The 19,856-nt window shown below is 47.9% G+C and overlaps 2 protein-coding genes across 14 annotated transcripts; one reads left to right on the top strand and one right to left on the bottom strand.

Annotated features, from left to right (window-relative positions):
* The first annotated feature begins 11 nt into the window (after positions 1–11).
* TTC9C (tetratricopeptide repeat domain 9C) lies at positions 12–10,121 on the top strand. Of its 5 annotated transcripts, XM_085010903.1 has the most exons (5): positions 12–284; positions 493–570; positions 1,416–1,848; positions 6,363–6,545; positions 8,029–10,121. In XM_085010903.1, exons 3-5 carry the CDS (start codon positions 1,611–1,613, stop codon positions 8,121–8,123), a joined length of 516 nt encoding a protein of 171 aa, XP_084867029.1. In that variant the 5' UTR covers positions 12–284; positions 493–570; positions 1,416–1,610; the 3' UTR covers positions 8,124–10,121. The 5 variants fall into 5 exon arrangements, with proteins under 5 accessions (XP_084867029.1, XP_005660843.2, XP_005660844.2 ...); XM_005660786.4 differs by having other exon boundaries at positions 22–570; XM_005660787.4 differs by lacking the exons at positions 12–284; positions 493–570 and adding an exon at positions 887–999.
* Positions 9,295–16,529, bottom strand: ZBTB3 (zinc finger and BTB domain containing 3). Of its 9 annotated transcripts, none has more exons than XR_014836892.1 (3): positions 16,331–16,529; positions 11,802–16,052; positions 9,295–11,331 (listed from the first exon to the last, which is right to left on the bottom strand). XR_014836892.1 is itself a non-coding variant. In XM_085010892.1 (2 exons), the coding sequence occupies exon 2, from the start codon at positions 16,011–16,013 to the stop codon at positions 14,475–14,477; it is 1,539 nt and encodes a 512-aa protein (XP_084867018.1). In that variant the 5' UTR covers positions 16,014–16,052; positions 16,331–16,529; the 3' UTR covers positions 9,295–14,474. The 9 variants fall into 9 exon arrangements, 4 of the variants coding, with proteins under 4 accessions (XP_084867018.1, XP_003353866.3, XP_084867017.1 ...); XR_014836890.1 differs by having other exon boundaries at positions 16,393–16,529; XR_014836891.1 differs by having other exon boundaries at positions 16,490–16,529.
* Between the last annotated feature and the right edge of the window lie 3,327 nt (positions 16,530–19,856).

The following is a 19,856-nucleotide window of genomic DNA, read 5'->3' as shown; positions in this document are numbered from 1 at the left end:
AGCGCACGCACGTACGCACGCAGGCAGCGAGGACCTCGCGCAGCCTCCGCTACGTAGTGTTTGTTTCTTCCGTGTGCTCCCTCCCCTTTACAGCCCTCGGAGCCCAAAACAACGCAGCAGGAAGCTGCTTCCTTTCCAGCCCCCTCGGTTCCCCTCCGGCGGGTGGGCGCGCGCGGAGAACCACAGACTTCCCTTCTCCTTTACCTCCCGCCCCCTCTCACCCCTGAGCCAATCGCCGCCGGTGTCTTCACAGCGCAGCCGCACCGGAGCCGGAGTCGGGAAAGGTTGGCTTTGGCTCAAGTGCTTCGTAGCACTCAGGCGTGTGCCCACCGGTCTCACCGTACTTTCAGCCCCGGGCTCCGCGCAGTGGGCGGGAGCTCCCTCGCCACATGGCCCTCACACCCTGTCGCCACCCTTACTCCCGTCTGACCCGATCACACTGTCGTCGTAGTGCTTGTTCTTTAGTCTGTGTCCTACTGTCTATATGTGCAGCCACTTCTTGAGACAAAGGAAGAAAAGGCAGAAGGGAAGCTCTTGCAACGTGAACTCCTACTAGCAATTATGTTTCTGGTTAGTCAACGCAAGGGCTCTCCAAAACCGAGGAATATAGTAACCTCGGGCCCTCGTCTTATTTCAACTCTTAAACTTCTACCTAGCAACAGACACCCTAGCCTCGCCTTATTGGCCAACTTGAATCGTCATCTGCAATTCTGATTGGTCATCCGTGATCGTTCAGCTTTTTTTTCAATTGGCGAAGCTGACGGGAGATTTCCCCCCACACACACCCTCGGGTTGGTCGGCCAGGGAGGCTGGGGAGGCGGGGTCGTTTATGCAGGATTACTTTTCCGAGGCTGCTCCTGATTGGGCGGCATGGCGCAACGCGCGCGACCTTTACACACAAACTATCCGGAGACCAGACCCTGTCCTCTCCGTGCTCCGGGATCGTAAACCGAAGCTCGGGGCGTGGGGGGGCAGGAGAGACTTTGGGCTCGGCCATTTGTAAGGAGCGAGAGGCTGGCCGCGGGACCTGGGGCACTTGCAGCTGAGCGGCGCTGCGGCCGCGTCACCGTTGGCTTGTGGTTACGGTGCACTGACCGCATTCACCTTGGTTCCCCAACTCTTGGCCCAGAGGCCAACAGCTGCTGGTGCAAACAAAGAGCTGGGAGGGAGGCAAGCCCCCTAGACCTCTTTTAGGAGTTGTCTCCGCCCACTCCCTTCCACTTCCAGGTCGGGGGGGCGGTTGTTCAAAGGAAAGGAGGAAGTAAATTCCGCCGGCGTTCCCACGCTGGCCACAATTCCTTAGTATGGCTTTCGCTAATTCATGCAATCACTTCGTCCCGGAATCACCTCTTTAGGAAATCAGTTTATCTGTGGCTTTACTATTTCCACATCCTCTCCCTGTCCTTCATTTCTAGAGATTGAAAAATACCTGCAGAGAAGAGAGGAAGAGGCTGCAGTAGAATCAAGCAAACCTCATTCCCTGAGAGGCCTCCGGGAGAAAGATAGTTTCCTGCTTCTTCAAGTCGGCTACTAAAATCGGTTATTTCGCGCCTATCCCCACAGCTTCGGAATTGCTTCCCCATTCCGCAAGAGCACGGGGTGACAAAGTTATGGAGAAGCGCCTGCAGGAGGCCCAGCTATACAAGGAGAAGGGGAACCAATGTTACCGGGAAGGGAAATACCGGGATGCTGTGAGTGGATACCATCGAGCTCTGCTTCAGCTGCGGGGTCTGGATCCAAGTATGCCCTCCCCGATTCCTAATCTAGGACCTCAAGGCCCGGCCCTCACACCTGAACAAGAAAACGTACTGCATACCACCCAGACAGACTGCTACAACAACCTGGCTGGTAAGAGCAGGGCGGGAGGGTGGGTAGAGTGTCAAAGCAGCCGCATGAAAATCTGAGAACATTGGGAAAAACACTGACGTGCTTTTCTGCTCACATCTAGTTATTGTGCCATGAATTGAGATATATTTTCAATCTGTAGGACTTTGAGTTTCTATAAAGCAGTGCTTTGCAGACTTGTAGCTTGTAAAACACAGCTATGCCCACGTTCACGATTCCAGTTTTATGGGTCTGAGGTGTTTGTGTGGGGCTACCAGTTTACATTTCTGATAAACTTATGGGGGAATGCTGATAGATTTAGGGCATTTTGCACGCCATAGAGAAAGTACTGAGCCTGTGTTTAGGGCTTTGCTTCTTTAATATTGAAAATGTAGGGAAGTTCCCGTCGAGGCTCAGCGGTAATGAACCCGACTAGTATCCATGAAGACACGAGTGTGATCCTGGCCTCCCTCAGTGGGTTAAGGAACTGGTGTTGCTGTGAGGTCTGGTGTAGGCCAGCAGCTACAGCTCTGATTCTACCCCTAGCCTGAGAACTTCCATATGCTGCCTGTGCAGCCCTAAAAAGACTATGTGTATCTAGAGAGAGAGGGAGAAAGGAAGGGCGTTCTCTTGTGGTGCAGTGGGTTAAGGATCTGGCATTGTCACTACAGCAACTTGGGGAGCTGCTGTGGCACCGGTTCTCTCCCTGGTCTGGGAACTTCCACATACCTCAGGAACAGCCAAAAAATAAAAGAAAGAAAGAAAACATAGGAAAGAAGGCATTTGCTTCAACGGATGGTGTAAGTCATCTTTCTTAGCTGTTTTGGATAACTTTCCTTCTTCCTGTAAATCAGCTGGATAGTAACTTAGATAACTAATATCTTCCATCTCCAGCTGGCCTTGAATGAAGAGATAAATTCCAGAGTTAGCACTAGGCATAATCTACTAGAAGAAAGAGACTTCTGGAGTTCCCGTTGTGGCTCAGCAGGTTAGGAACCCGACATAGTGTCCCTGAGGATGCGTGTTCGATCCCTGGCCTTGCTCAGTGGTTTAAGGATCTGGCGTTGCTACATGCTATAGCATGGGTCCCAGCTGCAGCTCTGATTCTACCCCTAGCTTGGGAACTGCCATATGCCACCACTGTGTTAAAACAAACAAACAAAAAAGAGGAGTTCCCATCATGGTTCAGTGGTTAACGAATCCGACTAGGAACCATGAGGGTGCAGGTTCAATCCCTGGCCTCGATCAGTGGGTTAAAGGATCCAGCATTGCCGTGAGCTGTGGTGTAGGTTGCAGACTCGGCTTGAACCCCGATTTGCTGTGGCTCTGGTGTAGGCTGGCGGCTGCAGCTCTGATTAAACTCCTAGCCCGGGAACCTCCATATGCCACAAGGGCGGCCCAAGAAATGGTAAGAAGACAAGAAAAGAATAAAAAAAGAGAAAGAAAGACTTCTTAGGTCTGTTCCATGGTAGGCTAATTAAATTATTTTGAAGTATATTGAAATATTCTAATGGTCCCAGTTGAGGCCATAGAAATTATTAGGAGTAGTTTTTTGTTCGTGGGTTTGTTTTTTTATGGCTGCACCCGAAGCATATAGAAGTTTCGGGGCCAGGGATTGAATCTGAGCCACAACTGTAGCAATGCTTGTTCCTTTAACCCACTGCACTGGGCCTGGGATCTAACCATGCCTCCGCAGCGACCAGACCCACTGCAGGCGGCCTCTTAATCCACTGCGCCACAGCAGGAACACTTTAGGAGTATTTTTATACCTTGTAATAGTGGTTTAAATGATTTTTTTTTTTTTACTACAACCGTCATCAGCTATGATTTGGTGAAAATCTAGCTTTTTTTACCGTCTCTGTCCAGTCCTACTCTTAGATTCAAGTAACAGTAACAGTAATTATAGTAGCCAATATTTCTATTCATTCAACAATTATTTATTGGATACTGAGGATACTGCAGGATAGTAAAACAGATAAAGGAGTTCCTGTTGTGCCTCAACAAATTAAGAACCTGACTAGTATACATGAGGATTCGGGTTCAATCCCTGGCCTCGCTCACTGGGTTAAGATCTACCATTGCTGCAAGCTGTGGTATAGGTTGCAGATTCAGCTCGTATCTGGCATTGCTGTGGTGTAGGCTGGCAGCTATAGCTCCAATTCGACCCCTAGCCTGTGAACCTCCGCATGCCACAAGTGCAGCCTTAAGAAAAGAAAAAAATTAAAATAATAAAAATAAAATGAAACAGATAAAGATCCCTGCTCTTAAGGAACATAAACTCAAGTAAGGAAAATGGACAGTTAACAAAAGAGGTAACATAGAAGTTCCCCTTTGTGGCTCAGCAGTTAACGAACCTGACTAGGATCCATGAGGATGCAGGTTCCATCCCTGGCCTCACTCAGTGGATTAAGGATCCTGTGTTGCCATGAACTGTGGTGTAGGTCGCTGACGCATCTCGGATCCCTGGTTGCTGTGGCTGTGTCATAGGTCAGCAGCTGTAGCTCCAATTCAGCCCCTAGCCTAAGAACCTCCATATGCCAAGAATGTGGCCCTAAAAAGCAAAAAAAAAAAAACAAAAAAACAAACACAAACAAACCCCAAAACCAAAAAAAAAAACCCAAAGAGGTAACATTAGAAAAATATAAGTAATAAAGAAAAGAATAAAGCAGAAAATGAAGGGATGGGAGTGTTAGATAGTCATCAGGAAAGGCTCATTTATGAAATGCCATGGCCATGGAGTTTTCTTGTGACACAGTGGGGTTAAGGATCTGGCATTGTCACTGCATCAGCTTGGGCCACTGTCATGTCGCAGGTTCCATCCCTTGTCTGGTCTCAGAACTTCCACATGCTCTGGGAACAGTCAAGAAAAGTTGTCTATGTCTGTCTTGTTCCTTTTATCCCCTGCTCTTAGCTCCACTTAGCACACAGTCAATGCTCCATAGCTAGTTGTGGAATGAATGAAGCTACAGTGATGGGTTAATTGAACCCTGGGGAAATAATACCTAAGTATAAACCATATGACCACTTGGTGGCGCTGTTGTAGAAGGAATACAGACGTTAGCCCTGCTTCTCCTTCTCAGCACTGTGATTTAATAATTCTGTGTTCAGTCCCCACTGTTAGGAAACAGGGAATGCATTTCCCTTCTTGATTACAGAAAAGCAAAACATTGGCCTGAACATTGCATCCTAATAGATTTGTGTTTTGAAGTCCCATTTTTTCATCCAGGGGAATAGGGAAGTATTACATCACATTCAGAGTGATGATGATTTTGTTTTTGGGTTTTTTTGGTTCAGCCATGCCTGTGGCATGTGGAAGTTCCCACCTGAGCCACAGTAGTGACAACACTGAATCCTTAACCTACTTCGCCACAAGGGAACTTGGTGGGGTTTTTTGAGGGGTGGGGTTGTCTTTTTAGGGCCACACCTGTGGCACATGGAGGTTCCCAGGCGGGGGGTCTACTTGGAGCTACAGCTGCCGGCCTGTGCCACAGCCGCAGCAACACCAGACCCAAGCCTCGTCTGCAACCTACACCACAGCTCATGGCAGCGCTGGATCCTTAACCCACTGAGCAAGGCCAGTGATCAAACCCACAACCTCATGGTTCCTAGTTGGATTTGTTTCCGCTGCGCCACGATGGGAACTCCCATTGTTTTTTTGTTTTTTTGTTTTTTTTTTGAAATTGAAGTATATATAGTTTGTTTACTATGTTGTGTTATTTTCTGCTGTACAACAAAGTGACTCAGTTATACATACAAAAGAATGATGATGCTTTTTGAGTTAGAGAGTCCTTGGTTCAAATTTCTTACTCATTCCACCTAGAAGCTATGGGATCTTGGACAAATTAAAGACTTTTAAATAAGGAGTTCCCTGGTGGCCTCGTGATTAAGGATCCGGTGTTGGCACTGTTGTGGCTCAGGTTCAGTCTCTGGCGTGGGAATTTCTGCATGCCGCAAGCACAACAACAAAACAAAGTTAAATTTTCACTTATGTTCTTTTCAAGTTCTATAGCTGTGCCTAACCCACACTATGTACATAGAAGGCATTTGATAGATATTGAATAAACTAACATGGGTTAAGCTTTGATTCACTGCTGCATCTTCTGCAATAGCTAGAATAATGTTTGGCACATGGTGGACACTTAAATTTATTTATTGGGGAGTTCCTGTCATGGCGCAGCAGAAATGAATCTGACTAGGAACCATGAGGTTTCGGGTTCGATCCCTGGCCTCACTCAGTGGGTTAAGGATCCAGGGTTGCCATGAGCGGTGGTGTAGGTCGCAGACACGGCTCGGATCCTGCGTGGCTGTGGCTGTGGTGTAGGCTGGCAGCTGTAGCTCCGATCAGACCCCTAGCCTGGGAACCTCCACATGCTGCGAGTGCAGCTCTAAAAAGCAAAGCAAAAAAAAAATGTATTTGTTGGATGAGTGAATGTTGTTGATATCACTCTATGTTTGGTGCTGCCTTGAGTTAGGCAGCAGAACTTAGTATAATAAGGCCCTCCTTGCTCTTCTCTCTTCCTTCTCTTTGGCCCTATTAGCCTGTCTCCTTCAGATGGAACCTGTAAACTATGAACGGGTGAAAGAATACAGTCAGAAAGTCCTGGAACGACAGCCTGATAACGCCAAGGCCTTGTATCGGGCCGGAGTGGCCTTTTTCCACCTGCAGGACTATGACCAGGCTCAGCACTACCTCACGGCTGCTGTCAACAGGCAGCCAAAAGGTGAGAGAAAGGGGGACTGAAGTGGTAGGTACAAAACATTGTCCCCCTGGGGACATCTGTCGGAGAGTGTTCTATTTTACTTTTGCAATGTACTGAATTTTTAAAATAGGTAATAATATTTTCACGAAGTATAAAATTCAAAATGTTATGAATTCAAAAAGCATCGAAAGGTGTATGACGACCAGGGCTTCTTCTACGCTTGTGTTCTTGCCTCCGAGGGAAAGCAGCATGGGACAGATCCTCCAGAAAAACTCTCCCCCACCCCCTGGTGAAAGGTTTTCAGGTATTTTTCAAGGTTCAGGTCTTAGATCGGGACTAAAGTAGGATCTGGATTCCAAGGAATGAACTCTCCAGCTGGGGTCTGGCTTTTGCTTAACTATCCATTTGTCCTTTGGCTCAGCTAAGGCCAGATGTGACCTCGAAGAAGGACAGGCCTATTGAGAGAGGATTTGAGGCTGGTTTCCAAGGCAAAAAGGATACAGGGAAGAGGATGACACTGTTGGTGGTTCAGCCGTGAACACTGTCTCCCATTTTGCATCCTGGCTTGGAGCAGCTGCTGAAGTAGAGGGTCCCCAAACGTACAATGACTCAGCAAAATCTCTCTCAAATGAATGAGAAAGCCATTAGGAATTAATAAAGATATAACATATGAGGCACTGTTCTTTCCTGTGCCTTACTTTCAAGTCCATGGATGAACTGCCACCCATGTCCAGTAGCTTTAGAGGCTGTGCACTAATAATAACTATTTCTTCAAGCTCGTTTTCATTGTTAAATTAGCACCCAGCCCAGCCCTGCACAAGAGTTTTAAAAAATACAACGGTAGGAGTTCCTGTCGTGGAGCAGTGGTTAACGAATCTGACTAGGAACCATGAGGTTGTGGGTTCGATCCCTGGCCTTGCTCAGTGGGTTAAGGATCCAGCACTCCCGTGAGCTGTGGTGTAGGCTGCAGACGCGGCTCGGATCCTGCATTACTGTGGCTCTGGCGTAGGCTGGCGTCTACAGCTCTGATTAGACCCCTAGCCTGGGAACCTCAGTATGCCGTGAGTGCGGCCATAGAAAAAACAAAAAAAAATATATATATATATACAGTGGTATTCATGAATGAGATTTACTATTGCATGGAATAGTTGTAATAGGAGTTCCCATCGTGGCTTAGCGGTAATGAACCCAACTAGAATCCATGAGGATATGGGTTTGATCCCTGGCCTCACTCAGTGGGTTAAGGATGCCCATTGCCATGGGCTGTGTGTGATGCAGGTCGTGGACGAGGCTTGGATTCCGTGTTGCTGTGGCTGCGGCTGGGAACTTCCATGTGCCACGGGAGGGGCCCTGAAAAACAAACAAACAAACAAACACAAAGAATAGTTGTGATAGATGCAGAGCTTAGAAAGCTTTTGAGAAATGGAAGTGTGTTCACCAGCCTCTCCTGCCTGGAGGTGCAATTATGGTCTGTCTCTCATTGCCTTCTTTGCCCTGTTCTCAGATGCCAACGTCCGGCGGTACCTTCAGCGAACACAGTTGGAACTCAGCAGTTACCATCGGAAAGAGAAGCAGCTCTACCTGGGCATGTTTGGTTAACAAAAGAAGAACGCGACACCTCCACTTGAACTTGAGGGAACCATTAAAGACCCATCAAGGGGAAACTGAGCCTCGGCCAGAGAAATTAACCCCATACCTTGGACTGAGGTGGACCTCTGTTTTGTTTCTAGTTCTGCACATGCTCTTTATTGCTTATATAGTCTGTGTCTGTTGTTGTCTATCCATCTATGTATTTATACGGCTTTTTCGGGGGGTGGCCTTTTTAGAGCCGCACCCATGGCATATGGAAACTCCCAGGCTAGGGATCAAATCCGAGCTGTAGCTGCCGGCCTGCACCACAGCCACAGCCACAGATCTTCGACCTACACCACACCTGATGGCAACGCCAGATCCTTAACCCACTGAGCGAGGCCAGGGATCGAACCTGAATCCTCAAGGATACCAGTCAGGTTTGTTACTGCTGAGCCATGATGGAAACGTCTATATGGCTTTTAATACATAGTATTCTTGGGGACATTTACCTTGAGAAATACAACCAGAAAACACTCATCAGCTGCGGGTGGAATTAGTCATATCTCTGGCATAGATTTTAAGGATAGATGTTGTCGGATATAGTCACACACACACACTGGAGGAGGCCAGCAGAGGATTAAGTGATACGGACAGCAGGAGGGAGTCTCTTCCTTCATCTCCTCAGATGCCCAAAGCCAAGGTTACGCAGGCCACAAACTGGCAAATATATATATATTTTCTTTTGTGAAACTAGACAGTTATAAATTATACCCACATGGCTCAAAATGAAAGATTTGAAATTAATCATTCAACCACTGGGGAGTTCCCTGGTGACCCAGCAGTTAAGGATTTGGCATTGTCACTACTGTGGCTCGAGTTTGATCCTTGGCCTGGGAACTTCTGTGTGCCATGAGGGTGGCCAAAAAAAAGGAAAGAAATTAACCATTTTGATTAAATTAAATCCTTTCTCAATGTTCCATATACTTTGAGATTCTTCTTCCCCCACAAAAATATCTAGTTCCTCTTGTTTCTCTTGGTAATTTCTAATCCCTGCTATTGTTCAGATTTGAATCATTAATATCGTATAATTATTTTTTTATTAAACCTTCCCATCTTAAAACCTCTGAAGCCAAGCATTTAAATGTATATTTAATAGCCTTTTTAAAGCCCTCATGCCAAAAAAAAAAAACCACTCGAGTAAACATTTTAATTTTTAATAGGTGCATATCTGTCGTATGCTCATTTCTCTAAAAAACATAGGAAAGACAGTTTACCAAGTCTTGTAGAAACAATACTATAAAAGAGCAGGATAAAAACAGAGGCCTGTTCTTTACCTGTCACCATGGATTTTGTAAGACCTCTGTTCCTACAGAGGAGGGAAACAATGAGGAAGGGCTCTCTTTCCTTAGTGCCTTTTAAGCACCGATTGAACTTTCTGGAAGCTTTGTTGGGCATGATGCAGGCTGCAGATCTGGTGCGGTTGTGGCTCAGCAGGAGGCTCCACCAGCTGGGAGGTCCTTTGTCATTCTGCACACGTGTGAGTAACAGCTATAATCTATGAGTTGTACAGAGTAGGTGAAACCGTACAGCACCGGCTCTACCACTATGAGTGAAGATAATAAGCATGTGTCGTTACCCAACATAGAACCACAGACAGGTTTCAGAAGAACACCAAACCCTTAATCTTGCCAAGCGTACATGAGCTCTTCTCCCAGTGAGCTAGGCTGTGTCTCCCTGTATACCCTTAAACAATACAACCGTAAGCTTATAAGAAAAAGTTCCTATACCAAATAATCTTATGAGTCCAAGGACAGAAGCAACACAAGTAGAATCATTTATTCCTCTTCTAAGCTTCTGAAATTTCTAAGCTAGATTGTTGACAGAACTGTGTCATGGTTGTGTGTTATGTTTGCTGGGGGCTGGTTTTGCTTTCTGATTTTTTTTTTTCCCCCTAAACCTTGATGTTACAGTAACCTATGTTCTGCATCAATGAGGAAAAAATAAAGCCGATACGTAAAAATTGTAGAACTGTATTGCACTCATCCCTTTACTAGTGCTACTAAGAGACAAAGTGGTCACACTTACATTTTGGTCCTTCATTTGAAGGCCAGCTCCCAACACAGATGTTATGAACGAGAAAGTGGACAAAAGCCAGCAGTCAGAGGTGGGTCTCGAGGAGGAACCCACATGCTGAAGGAATCAGCCAGAGGAACCTAAATCTCTGGACTCAGAAGTTTGTGGAAGGGGAGGCTGCTCACCATCTTTACAACTTTGCCAAAACCACATGCTACTTATACTACTTTTTAGTCAATATTTTATTTAAATATATCTTTTGTCTTTTTTTTTTTTTTCCTAGGGCCGCTCCCATGGCATATGGAGGTTCCCATGCTAGGGGTCTAATCGGAGCTGTAGCTGCCGGCCTACACCACAGCTCACGGCAACGCCGGATCCTTAACCCACTGAGCAAGGCCAGGGATTGAACCTGCAACCTCATGGTTCCTAGTCGGATTCGTTAACCACTGCGCCACAACGGGAACTCCTTAAATATATCTTTTAAAAGGATCTTTTGGACAGAGGAACATATTAAACGATACCATGGGGATGTAATAAGCAAACTCCAGACTGAAACCGTAAGACAAATAGACCCAATTTCTTCAGTAAATTTCAAGGAAAAAGAGAGGGAAGCCTATAGATTAAAAGAGGCTTAAGAGACATCAACCAAATAAATGTGACTCTACTTTGGATTGTGATTTGAAGAAAGTAACTAAAAGTTTATGAGACTGTGATAATGAAGGGAAAAAAAAAAAGTATATATATATATATGTCTCTTCCCAGATCCTGGCACAGAACTCTGAAAGCCCTTGGAATTTGGATTCTGATTTGAAAAAAATAACTAAAAGTTGATGAAACAATCAGAGAAATTTGAACAAGAATTACTATCAATTTTGTTGAGTGCGATCATGATATTTGGTCTTTTTTTTTAAAGAGTTTCTTTTAGCGCTGCATGCTGAAATTCCTTACCGATAAAACCGGGGAAGGGATTCTAGAGAACCTCACACATCATTTGCCAAAAACAACAAACCAAAAAGCCACCCAACCACAAAAATAAATATATTTTCAGTTTAAAAAAAAAAAGTATTAGGAAGTACCTTGTGGTGCAGCACATTAAGGATCTGGTGTGGCCACAGTCGTGACATAGTCTGCAACTATGGTTTGCCCCAGGAATTCCTTACGCCTTGAGACATCCAAAAAAAAAAAAAAAAAAAAGGTGAGTTTTGTGAAGCTAAGCTTCCATTAGACACCAAGTGAAGTTCTACACTTATAATACAACCAATTAAGAAATGAAATCCTAAGCTAGGAATATATCTTTAAAAGGGTGACTGTCTGAAAAGGAAAACTGGCTTAGAGCTCAAAAGTAACTGACGTCTCAGGGTTAAACTGGATAGCCTGGGGCCCGGCCCATCCCACTATAAAATGAGGCCGATTTTTGGCTCAGTGGAAGGAAGCATCCCACAATTAGGGTTGTCCAACCGCAGAATCGGTTTCCTCTGGGGAGTCTTCTCTTTCAAGCAGAGGCTTAACAATGGGCGAGGGAGGACCCAGTGTTGGACTAGAGGGTAGATGAGCTGATCTGTGGTTCCTTGAATCCATGAGTGGGACCATCAAGAGTAGTGGAAACGAGAGAAAATTCTCTATTGATCACACCTCTACAGACAGGCATAAACTGTTCCTGGTGTCCAGCAGATGGATAAGGTGAGGCGACCATGGCCATGACTGTGTGGGCTGCCGCTTTAAACTTGTTGCAGATTCCTGGCTGCCGTGTCCAGTGAAGAATGCATTCCATGCCGGGAACTGGAAGCAGATGCTTGCGCTTCAGGAGAATCTTGCCAAGTAACAGCTCCTCTTTAGCCAGGTATTGCACCTGGCCGAGACAGTAACAATGGTTCCTGTGTCGCCCAGACTGTCCAGAAAAATTATATACATTATATATACACGTACACATATTTATTATGATGCCTCACTTTGAGAAACTGATGTTCTGAGACAGCCAATTTCTTTTCCTCCCCTGCCCACCCCCCCATGTCTTTTTCAAAAATTAATAGATAATTTGCATACCATAAATTTCACTCTTTTAAAGGCAACTGATTTTTATAGGCATTTTGCCTTGGTATTTACTCTGGGAAAGACTTTGGAAAAGGTGCTCCACTCAGCTAAAATAGCTCTTCCTGTGTTTACGTATCTCTTGCCTTGTTTCACCAAGGAGTTAAGGCAGTAATGTATTTGCATAAATAAAATTAGCCTTTTGAAAAGTAAAATAAAAGGTTATTCCAACCCAAGGAAAATGAAAGGTGCAGAATTCTCTCTCTCAGGCTTAAAAACGTTAAGCATTGACTTTTGCTTCCCCTAATGCCCCAGGTGAGGAGCTTTCTTTGGCCAAATCTTTTTGTTTGCTTTTAAGGCTGCAGGTGCCGCATATGGAAGTTCCCAGGTTAGCGGTCGAATCAGAGCTGCAGCTAGCTACCGGCCTACATACACCACAGCCACAGCAACTCTGGATCCAAGCTACATCTGCGACCTACACCACAGCTCACGGCAACGCCAGATCCTTTAACCCACTGAGCGGGCCAGGGATCAAACCCACGTCCCCATGGATACTAGTTGGATTCGTTACTGCTGAGCCACAAAGGAAACTCCCTGGCCAAATCTTTGATGCTCAGCTCTGTCTCCCTATGCCTCAAAAACAATAGCTTGCCAGTAAGAGTTCACAGTGCTGAATGTGACAGATCCAAAAAGAAGAAATTCAGAAAATTTCACTCACGTTTTCATCTTTTTCTAAATTTTCCTTCCTGCTTTTTTGTACTCAGTCCTTTAGGTAAGAGGGTTTCTGGGGAGCCCTCTAGCCCATCTGACACCACCCTTCCCCACAGGTAGGTCCAGACCTTCTCTTACATTCCTAGAACTCTTCTTTTTTTGCCCTTGACACATCAACACCCCAAAGTCCTACTGCTTTGCTATTTCTATCGTCAGTAATCACCTGTGTACGCGGTTGGCACACCTTTTAAGTGAGGGCGTTAGACCAGATGAACGCTAAGGTTCTCTGAGAGTTTTTTTTTTTTCATCTTTTTGCCTTTTCTAGGGCCGCTCTCGTGGCATATGGAGATTCCCAGGCTAGGGGTCTAATCGGAGCTGTAGCCACTGGCCTACACCAGAGCCACGGCAATGCGGGATCTGAGCTGCGTCTGCAACCTACACCACAGCTCATGGCAACGCTGGATCCTTAACCCACTGAGCAAAGCCAGGGATCGAACCTGCCACCTCACGGTTCCTAGTCGGATTCGTTAACCACTGCGCCACGATAGGCACTCCAAGAGCTCCTTTAGTTTTCCAAGAACCTATTACTTCCATCCCACAGGCCCCCACATCTACCACCATGGAGCCTAGCGTCTTTCTGCCTTCTAGTTTGTCATCTTTGGAGATCTCAATTCACATTTACAACACGTAGGCCAAAATTGCAAATCATCAACACAGTATCTGTTGCTGAAACAGTCCACACAGGTCTTTCTAGGTGGAAAGCAGAGGTAAAGGGGTAGAGCAACAAAACCCAAACACTCAAAAGGTCAAAAAAAAACCAACATCTAGTTCGCAGTTAACTATCTTCAACAATGTCGTCTGAAGCCACAAGCCAGGGTTCCAATTCTGGCTTGCCCCCTTAACTAGCCCTGTGACTTTGAACAAGGTCACACTGCTTGTTCAGTCTCAAGTGTCCTTGTCCGTGGGAAAAGAAAGTGGGGAGAAGGATAATTCCTCATCAAGTTGTTGAGGATTAAGTGAGTATTTATGGGACGTCCCCAGTACAGCCCCGGACACGGGCGCTCAACTGCAACAACAAATCCTGATGGTGTAAAATTCCCTAATTTGTACACTTTTCCTAGTAAAGTCTACATTGCCCTCTGCCTGTCTCGCTTTTTTTCCTCATGAGCAGCCTGACCTGTCTCTGCCTCAAGTACAGACGTCAGATTCCTAAAAGATCTGGAGGGTGGTATAAAACATCAGGAGGCATGCAGGTTTGTGGGAGAAACCAGCCAACACTCATTTAAAGAGACAGTTTCACCGCTCGCTTTATGGCCCGGACTGCAGAGTGAGGAGCGATTACACCTCAGGAAAATTCCCAGTGCCCTTGCTGAAGGACTGACTGAGATGCCATGCCCCATGAAGTCCTGCAATCTGGTCGGGAAAAGGAAAGGGTAGGAAGCTTCAGCCAGAGCAGAATCTTCACTCGGTCCCCAGCAGGGAAAATGAGATGCTTTCAACCTTCGGTGCTGCGCCCTCCAACAGTAGCAAGCGCAGGCCTAGCATCAGTGCATGTGTACCCAGATGTCAGTTTTTGGGGCCAAGTACAAAATCCTTGGGTGGCCCTCCACCACCACTGCTGTTCTGTTTATCTGCTGCCTGTGGGGAGCCAGGGAGAGGCTGCCCTCCTAGAAGGGGGCCAGCCTCCGGATCCGGTTTGCTGCGTTTGGCCAGGTCCTCATTGTGAGCCTTGCGGATGTGGCGGTACAGGTCCCCTGACTGCGTGTAGCTGCGCAGGCAGTAGCGGCACTCGTAGGGTCGCTCCCGGGTGTGCACGGTGGCATGGCGCCGTAGCGTGTAAGAGCAGGAGAAGGTCTTCCCGCATGTCTTACAAGTGGGGACATCCTCAGTATAAACCCCAAAGCTTCCTGGGGCTGCTTCATACTCAGAAGGCAGGTAGAGGGGCTCATGCAGGGCAGATGGCGCAGGCAGGGGTGAGGTCACCAGTCCTCGATGATACTGCCCTGGACCTGGCAGCAAATGGTAGGATAGGTGAGGATCTGGTGACAGGAAGTGGTCACTTGGCCCCACTTCCTCCAGTCCTGCCACCCGTGGCTCCTCAAAAGCCTCTGGCTGGGGGGGCTGTCCACCATACATTGCTCCTCCAGGTGGGAGCAGTCCCTCAGGACCCCGAGGCTGTTCCTCTGACACATCAGCCTCCTCATCAGAAATCACAATAGCTTCGACTTTCACCTGGACCAGCTCAGCTTCCACTGGGGCTGGGACTGGGGCTGCAGCTGAAGCTGGGGGATAAAAGCCTTGCAATGGTCCTCCAGTACCCCTTGGTTCCACCACCCTCAGACTCTCTGAACCCACATCAAGGGGAGCCAATGGCTCTACTGAAACTGTTGGAAGGCTGGAAGAGAAGTAGTTTGCAGGGTTGGTCTCTGTGGAGCTGCTGGGGCTGGCAAGAGAGATGTCAACCACTGGAGGAGGAGGTGCCCGCAGATGCGGGGAGTCCACCTCCACACCAGGCTGTGTGGTGTCAGCCCCAGCTGGCATCGGTGACTCATCTGGAGGGCAGAGAGTAGGTGAAGGAGCAGTTGAGCCTTTCCACTCCCCTTTGCTCCAGTGGCCTGATGTCTCAGCAGATGCCAAAGAAGGCTGGGGACCACGGGAAGTGCTGGATAGGAACTCCAAATTAGAAGGCTGTGAGTTGGTTTCCTCCTCCTTCTTGGTACTGTCTGCCTCTGCCAGGGCCCGGGCTTGCAGCCGCCGCTTACACACCTTGACGATATCATTCATGTGCAAGTAGCTGGCAGCTGCCAGCACATCCTCCACAGGGGTATCTCCCCTCAGGACCAGCTGGCCAGCATACATAAAGTCCAGAAGCAGCCCAAAGGCTGGGGCTGTGACAATCTCGTTGTGGATACACACCAGATCCCTCTTGTCCAGTTCCCGCTCTTTGTAGAAAAGCTGGAAAAATGGGCTGCAGGAGGCCAGCACTGCCCGATGAGCCAAGAACTGAGTGCTACCCACCATCACGGTGCAGTCACAAAGAAAACCCTGGGACCGCTGCTCTCGGAGGCTCTGCAGCAGCTGCTGGCTGTGTTCTGGGAACTCCATAGCAACCCAAGAAGGAAAAGGGACCCTAGGAAGGTCCCCCTGGGAAGAGAGGACAGTGAGTTAGGGCAGGTAACCTCCCCCAGAAACCTTAACGTAAGCTCTGAGCTATTACTTGCCACCCCAAAGCCTCTGGCAGCACGGTCATGACCCCAACACGCTCTCGTAAAGTACCACCCTTCTTCCTCCTAGGTCGCACCCAGCGGTCTACTTTTAGCTCCGCCCCCTCGCCCCAACCTTAGCTGCAGACCCCGCCCCATCTACAAAGTCCCGCCCCGGAAGTCCAGCCCCTAAGCAGCCTCCGCTTCCTCGATGCCCACCCGGTAGATTCCAGCAGGTCCTCCGACTAAAAGTCTCGCTCCCAGGCCTTCCCGGGCGATACCTCTACACCCCACTCTGGGAACTCCCTGAGCCCTTCTTGCATTCCAGAGGCTAAGAAGTCCTAGGGTGGGAAGTAAGAGGGAAAGCCGATCCCTCACCTACCACCCAGCAGCCACCGGGCGTGTTCCTCCACTCCTCGCCTTCTCAGTTTTAATTGGCTCGAATTTGCCTTCTCTCGTCACCGATTGGTTCACTCCCCACTAACCCGCCCCCTGGCTCAGGACGGCGTCTCCAACTGGGTACTGATAGCTGTCGTTCAGGCAGCCAGACGCCCGATTGGTTGGCGCTCCTGTCCTAATTTTTTCCTTCTCGTCCCACCTTCTTTGCCTTAGAGCCCTCGGGATTGGCTAAGCTTCTCCATCTACCTGAGGAGGGCGGGGACCTGGCTGTAAGGGGCGTAGCGAGATGCCCTCGGGGCTAGGCCGGGAAGAGCTTGTGTCTTATCCGACAGCACGTCCGTCACCTCTCGCTGCAGAGTGATCAGGAAGAGGAGGAACAACAACCTGATGTAGTACTCAGAAGGCCCACTCTGCCAAGGCAGTGGGTGATAGCTACATCTCTCTGCACTGCAGTTGTCTTTTGTAGGTCCCTTCCTCCCTCAGAAACTTCAAGATGCCCTCCTGCTTCACTCCCTCCGGTCTAATGGTTCCTGGTTCCTGGCTCCTGGCTCAGCAATGGTGGTGTCCGAGAACTAGCAGCTGCGCGAATGCCGTCGTAGTGTCCCTAGCCTGAACTCTACAGCCAACTTACAATGAAGAGATGAGTGTCCTCTGAGTGGAGGTAGCGGGCATGTGCTGATAGGAAAGGAAGGACTGAGCTCAAGGCCTTCAAATGTCTGAAGGTAGGAGAATAAAGAGCGTGGCCACATCTGAAGAATTCGTCAGAATCCCTAAGACAACCAGAGGAAAGGGATGTAAATTGGGAGTCAGTGATACCTGCCTCTTCTCTAACAGGCACTAGCTGTTGACAAGGTTACCAGAGGAGTAACTGCCTTTTATCCACTCTTCACCTCTTCACCCACCCACCACTCTTTGTATATCCAATTTGTTCTGTGGTCAAACCCTCCGATCAGATCTAACCAGAATTAGGGACAGTTCATCTTTCTACCTTCCATCCTTATACTATAGACATGCAGGCCACACTGACCTCGGCTTGGGACCACCTCTTCAAGATATTGTTCCAAGCCATACAGTATTTATTGTATAGGAATTAAAACTAACATAAGCAGGAGTTCCTGCCGTGGTGCAGCGGAAACCCATCTGACTTGTATCCATGAGGATGACTAGTATCCTGGCCTTGCTCAGTGACTCAGTGATCCGGCTTTGCAGTGAGCTGTGGTGTAGGTCACAGACACAGCTTGGATCCCCTGTTTCTGTGACCGTGGCGTAGGCCAGCAGCTGCAGCTCTGATTTAATTCAACCCCTAGCCTGGGAACTTCAGTATACTGCGAGGGCAGCCCCCCCACCCCAAAAAGAGGTGTATGTAAAATTTAAAGCTAAAATGAAAGAACTTAATGGCAGTAACTTTTTCCAAGGAAAAAGGTGGAAACACTTTGCTTCTATGTGTTTGTGTATTAGTAGTAGTTAGAAAAATACCTATCATGTTATTTAATAGTTGTTAAAGTGCTAGCGATGTGCCAAACATATGACTTCTAATTGCATAATAGCCTTTCTTATCCCCATGAGACAGAAGAAGAGACTGAGGTTCTTCTAAAACATGGTTAAGTAACTTGGCCAAAGCCATACAGCTAATAAAAGGCAGAGCTGGAGTTCCCCTGGTGGCTCAGCAGGTTAAGGATCCAGCTTGATACTACTATGGTTTGGGTTGCTATGGTGGGGGAGGTTCCATCCCTGGCTTGGGAACTTCTACTTGCCGAGGGCAAGGCAGGAACATAGAAAACAGGAAAAAAAGAAAAGGTAGAGCTGAGAATGAATCTAGGTCTGTCTTCAAAGCCACATCCCTAACCACTTTGTACGTCTGTCTTCCTAGAGTGTCCCCAAGATGGTCCTCGGGGTTGTGGTAGTATCCACAGTCAGAGGATTCAGACTCAGCTGGGGCAGGATTATCCTGGCTATTGGAAGAACTGGTGGCACAGAAGCAGGAGACTAGAACCAGGGAGAGTTGGATGGATGACCCTTGCTCAGAGATGGCCCTCCAGGAGGTCCCAATGTGGCTCAGTGGAAATGAATTTGACTAGTATCCATGAGGACGCAGGTTTGACCCCTGGCTCTGCTCAGTGGGTTAAAGATCCAGCGTTGCCTCAAGCTGTGGTGTAGGTTGCAGATGCAGCTTGGATCCTGAGTTGCTGTGGCTGTGGTGTAGGCCTGCAGCTATAGCTCTGATTCAACCCCTAGCCTGGGAACTTCCATATGCTGTGGGTATGGCCCTGAAAAGAAAAAAAAAAGAGCAGTTCCTGTCGTGGTGCAGCGAAAAAGAATCCGACTAGGAGCCATGAGGTTGCAGGTTCGATCCCTGGCCTAGCTCAGTGGGTTAAGGATCCAGTGTTGCCATGAGCTGTGGTATAGGTTGCAGACGTAGCTCGTATCTGGCCTTGCTGTGGCTCTGGTGTAGGCCAGTGGCTACAGCTCCAATTAGACCTCTAGCCTAGGAACCTCCATATGCTGCAGGTGTGGCCCTAGAAAAAAGACAAAAAGACAAAAAAAAAAAAAAAAAAAAAAAAAAAAAGGAAAAAGGGATTGCCCTCCAGAGGCTGGACCTAATGCTGTGTTTGAATCTTTGGGAGACAGGTGACAGACATCATGACAAGGGCTCCTCTCTACTACCTAGCTGGGCAAGACCTACTCTTGCAGCAGATTGTACTCTCCAAGATGGTCTGAACAAGACCTTCCCTCCCACATTTTACAAGATGACATTGATGTTCCTTCCATTGAGTAAAACCTCTCACCTTGAGTCTCAAAGGGATTGTGACCTTCAGAGAAATGTGGAGTTCCCATCGTGACTCAGGGGTTAACAAATCCGACTAGGAACCATGAGGTTGCAGGTTCGATCCCTGGCCTCGCTCAGTGGGTTAAGAATCTGGCATTGCCGTGAGCTGTGGTGCAGGTCGCAGATGCGGCTTGGATCTGGCGTTGGTCTGGCTGTAGTGTAGGCTGGCAGCTACAGCTCCAAGTGGACCCCTAGACTTGAAACCTCCATACGCCGTGGGAGCGGCCCTAGAAAAGGCAAAAAGACATTAAAAAAAAAAAGAAAGAAAGAAAGAAAGAAATGTGATGCTGTGTGACTTCTAAGTCGTAAAAAGGGATAGAGGAGTTCCCGTCGTGGCGCAGTGGTTAACGAATCCGACTAGGAACCACGAGGTTGCGGGTTCGGTCCCTGCCCTTGCTCAGGGGGTTGGGGATCTGGCATTGCTGTGAGCTGTGGTGTGGGTTGCAGACGCGGCTGGGATCCTGAGTTGCTGTGGTTCCGGCGTAGGCTGGTGGCTACAGCTGATTCAACCTCTAGCCT

The sequence above is a fragment of the Sus scrofa genome, chromosome 2 (genome assembly GCF_054392235.1).
Source record: "Sus scrofa isolate SSC_HxYL_T2T_F1_AM1 chromosome 2, Sscrofa_HxYL_maternal_Yorkshire_Landrace_v2.0, whole genome shotgun sequence".
In the NCBI taxonomy this organism is placed as follows: Eukaryota; Metazoa; Chordata; class Mammalia; order Artiodactyla; family Suidae; genus Sus; species Sus scrofa.
The sequence above is the reverse complement of the archived record's forward strand: the minus strand, read 5'-3'. Positions and strand labels throughout refer to the sequence as shown.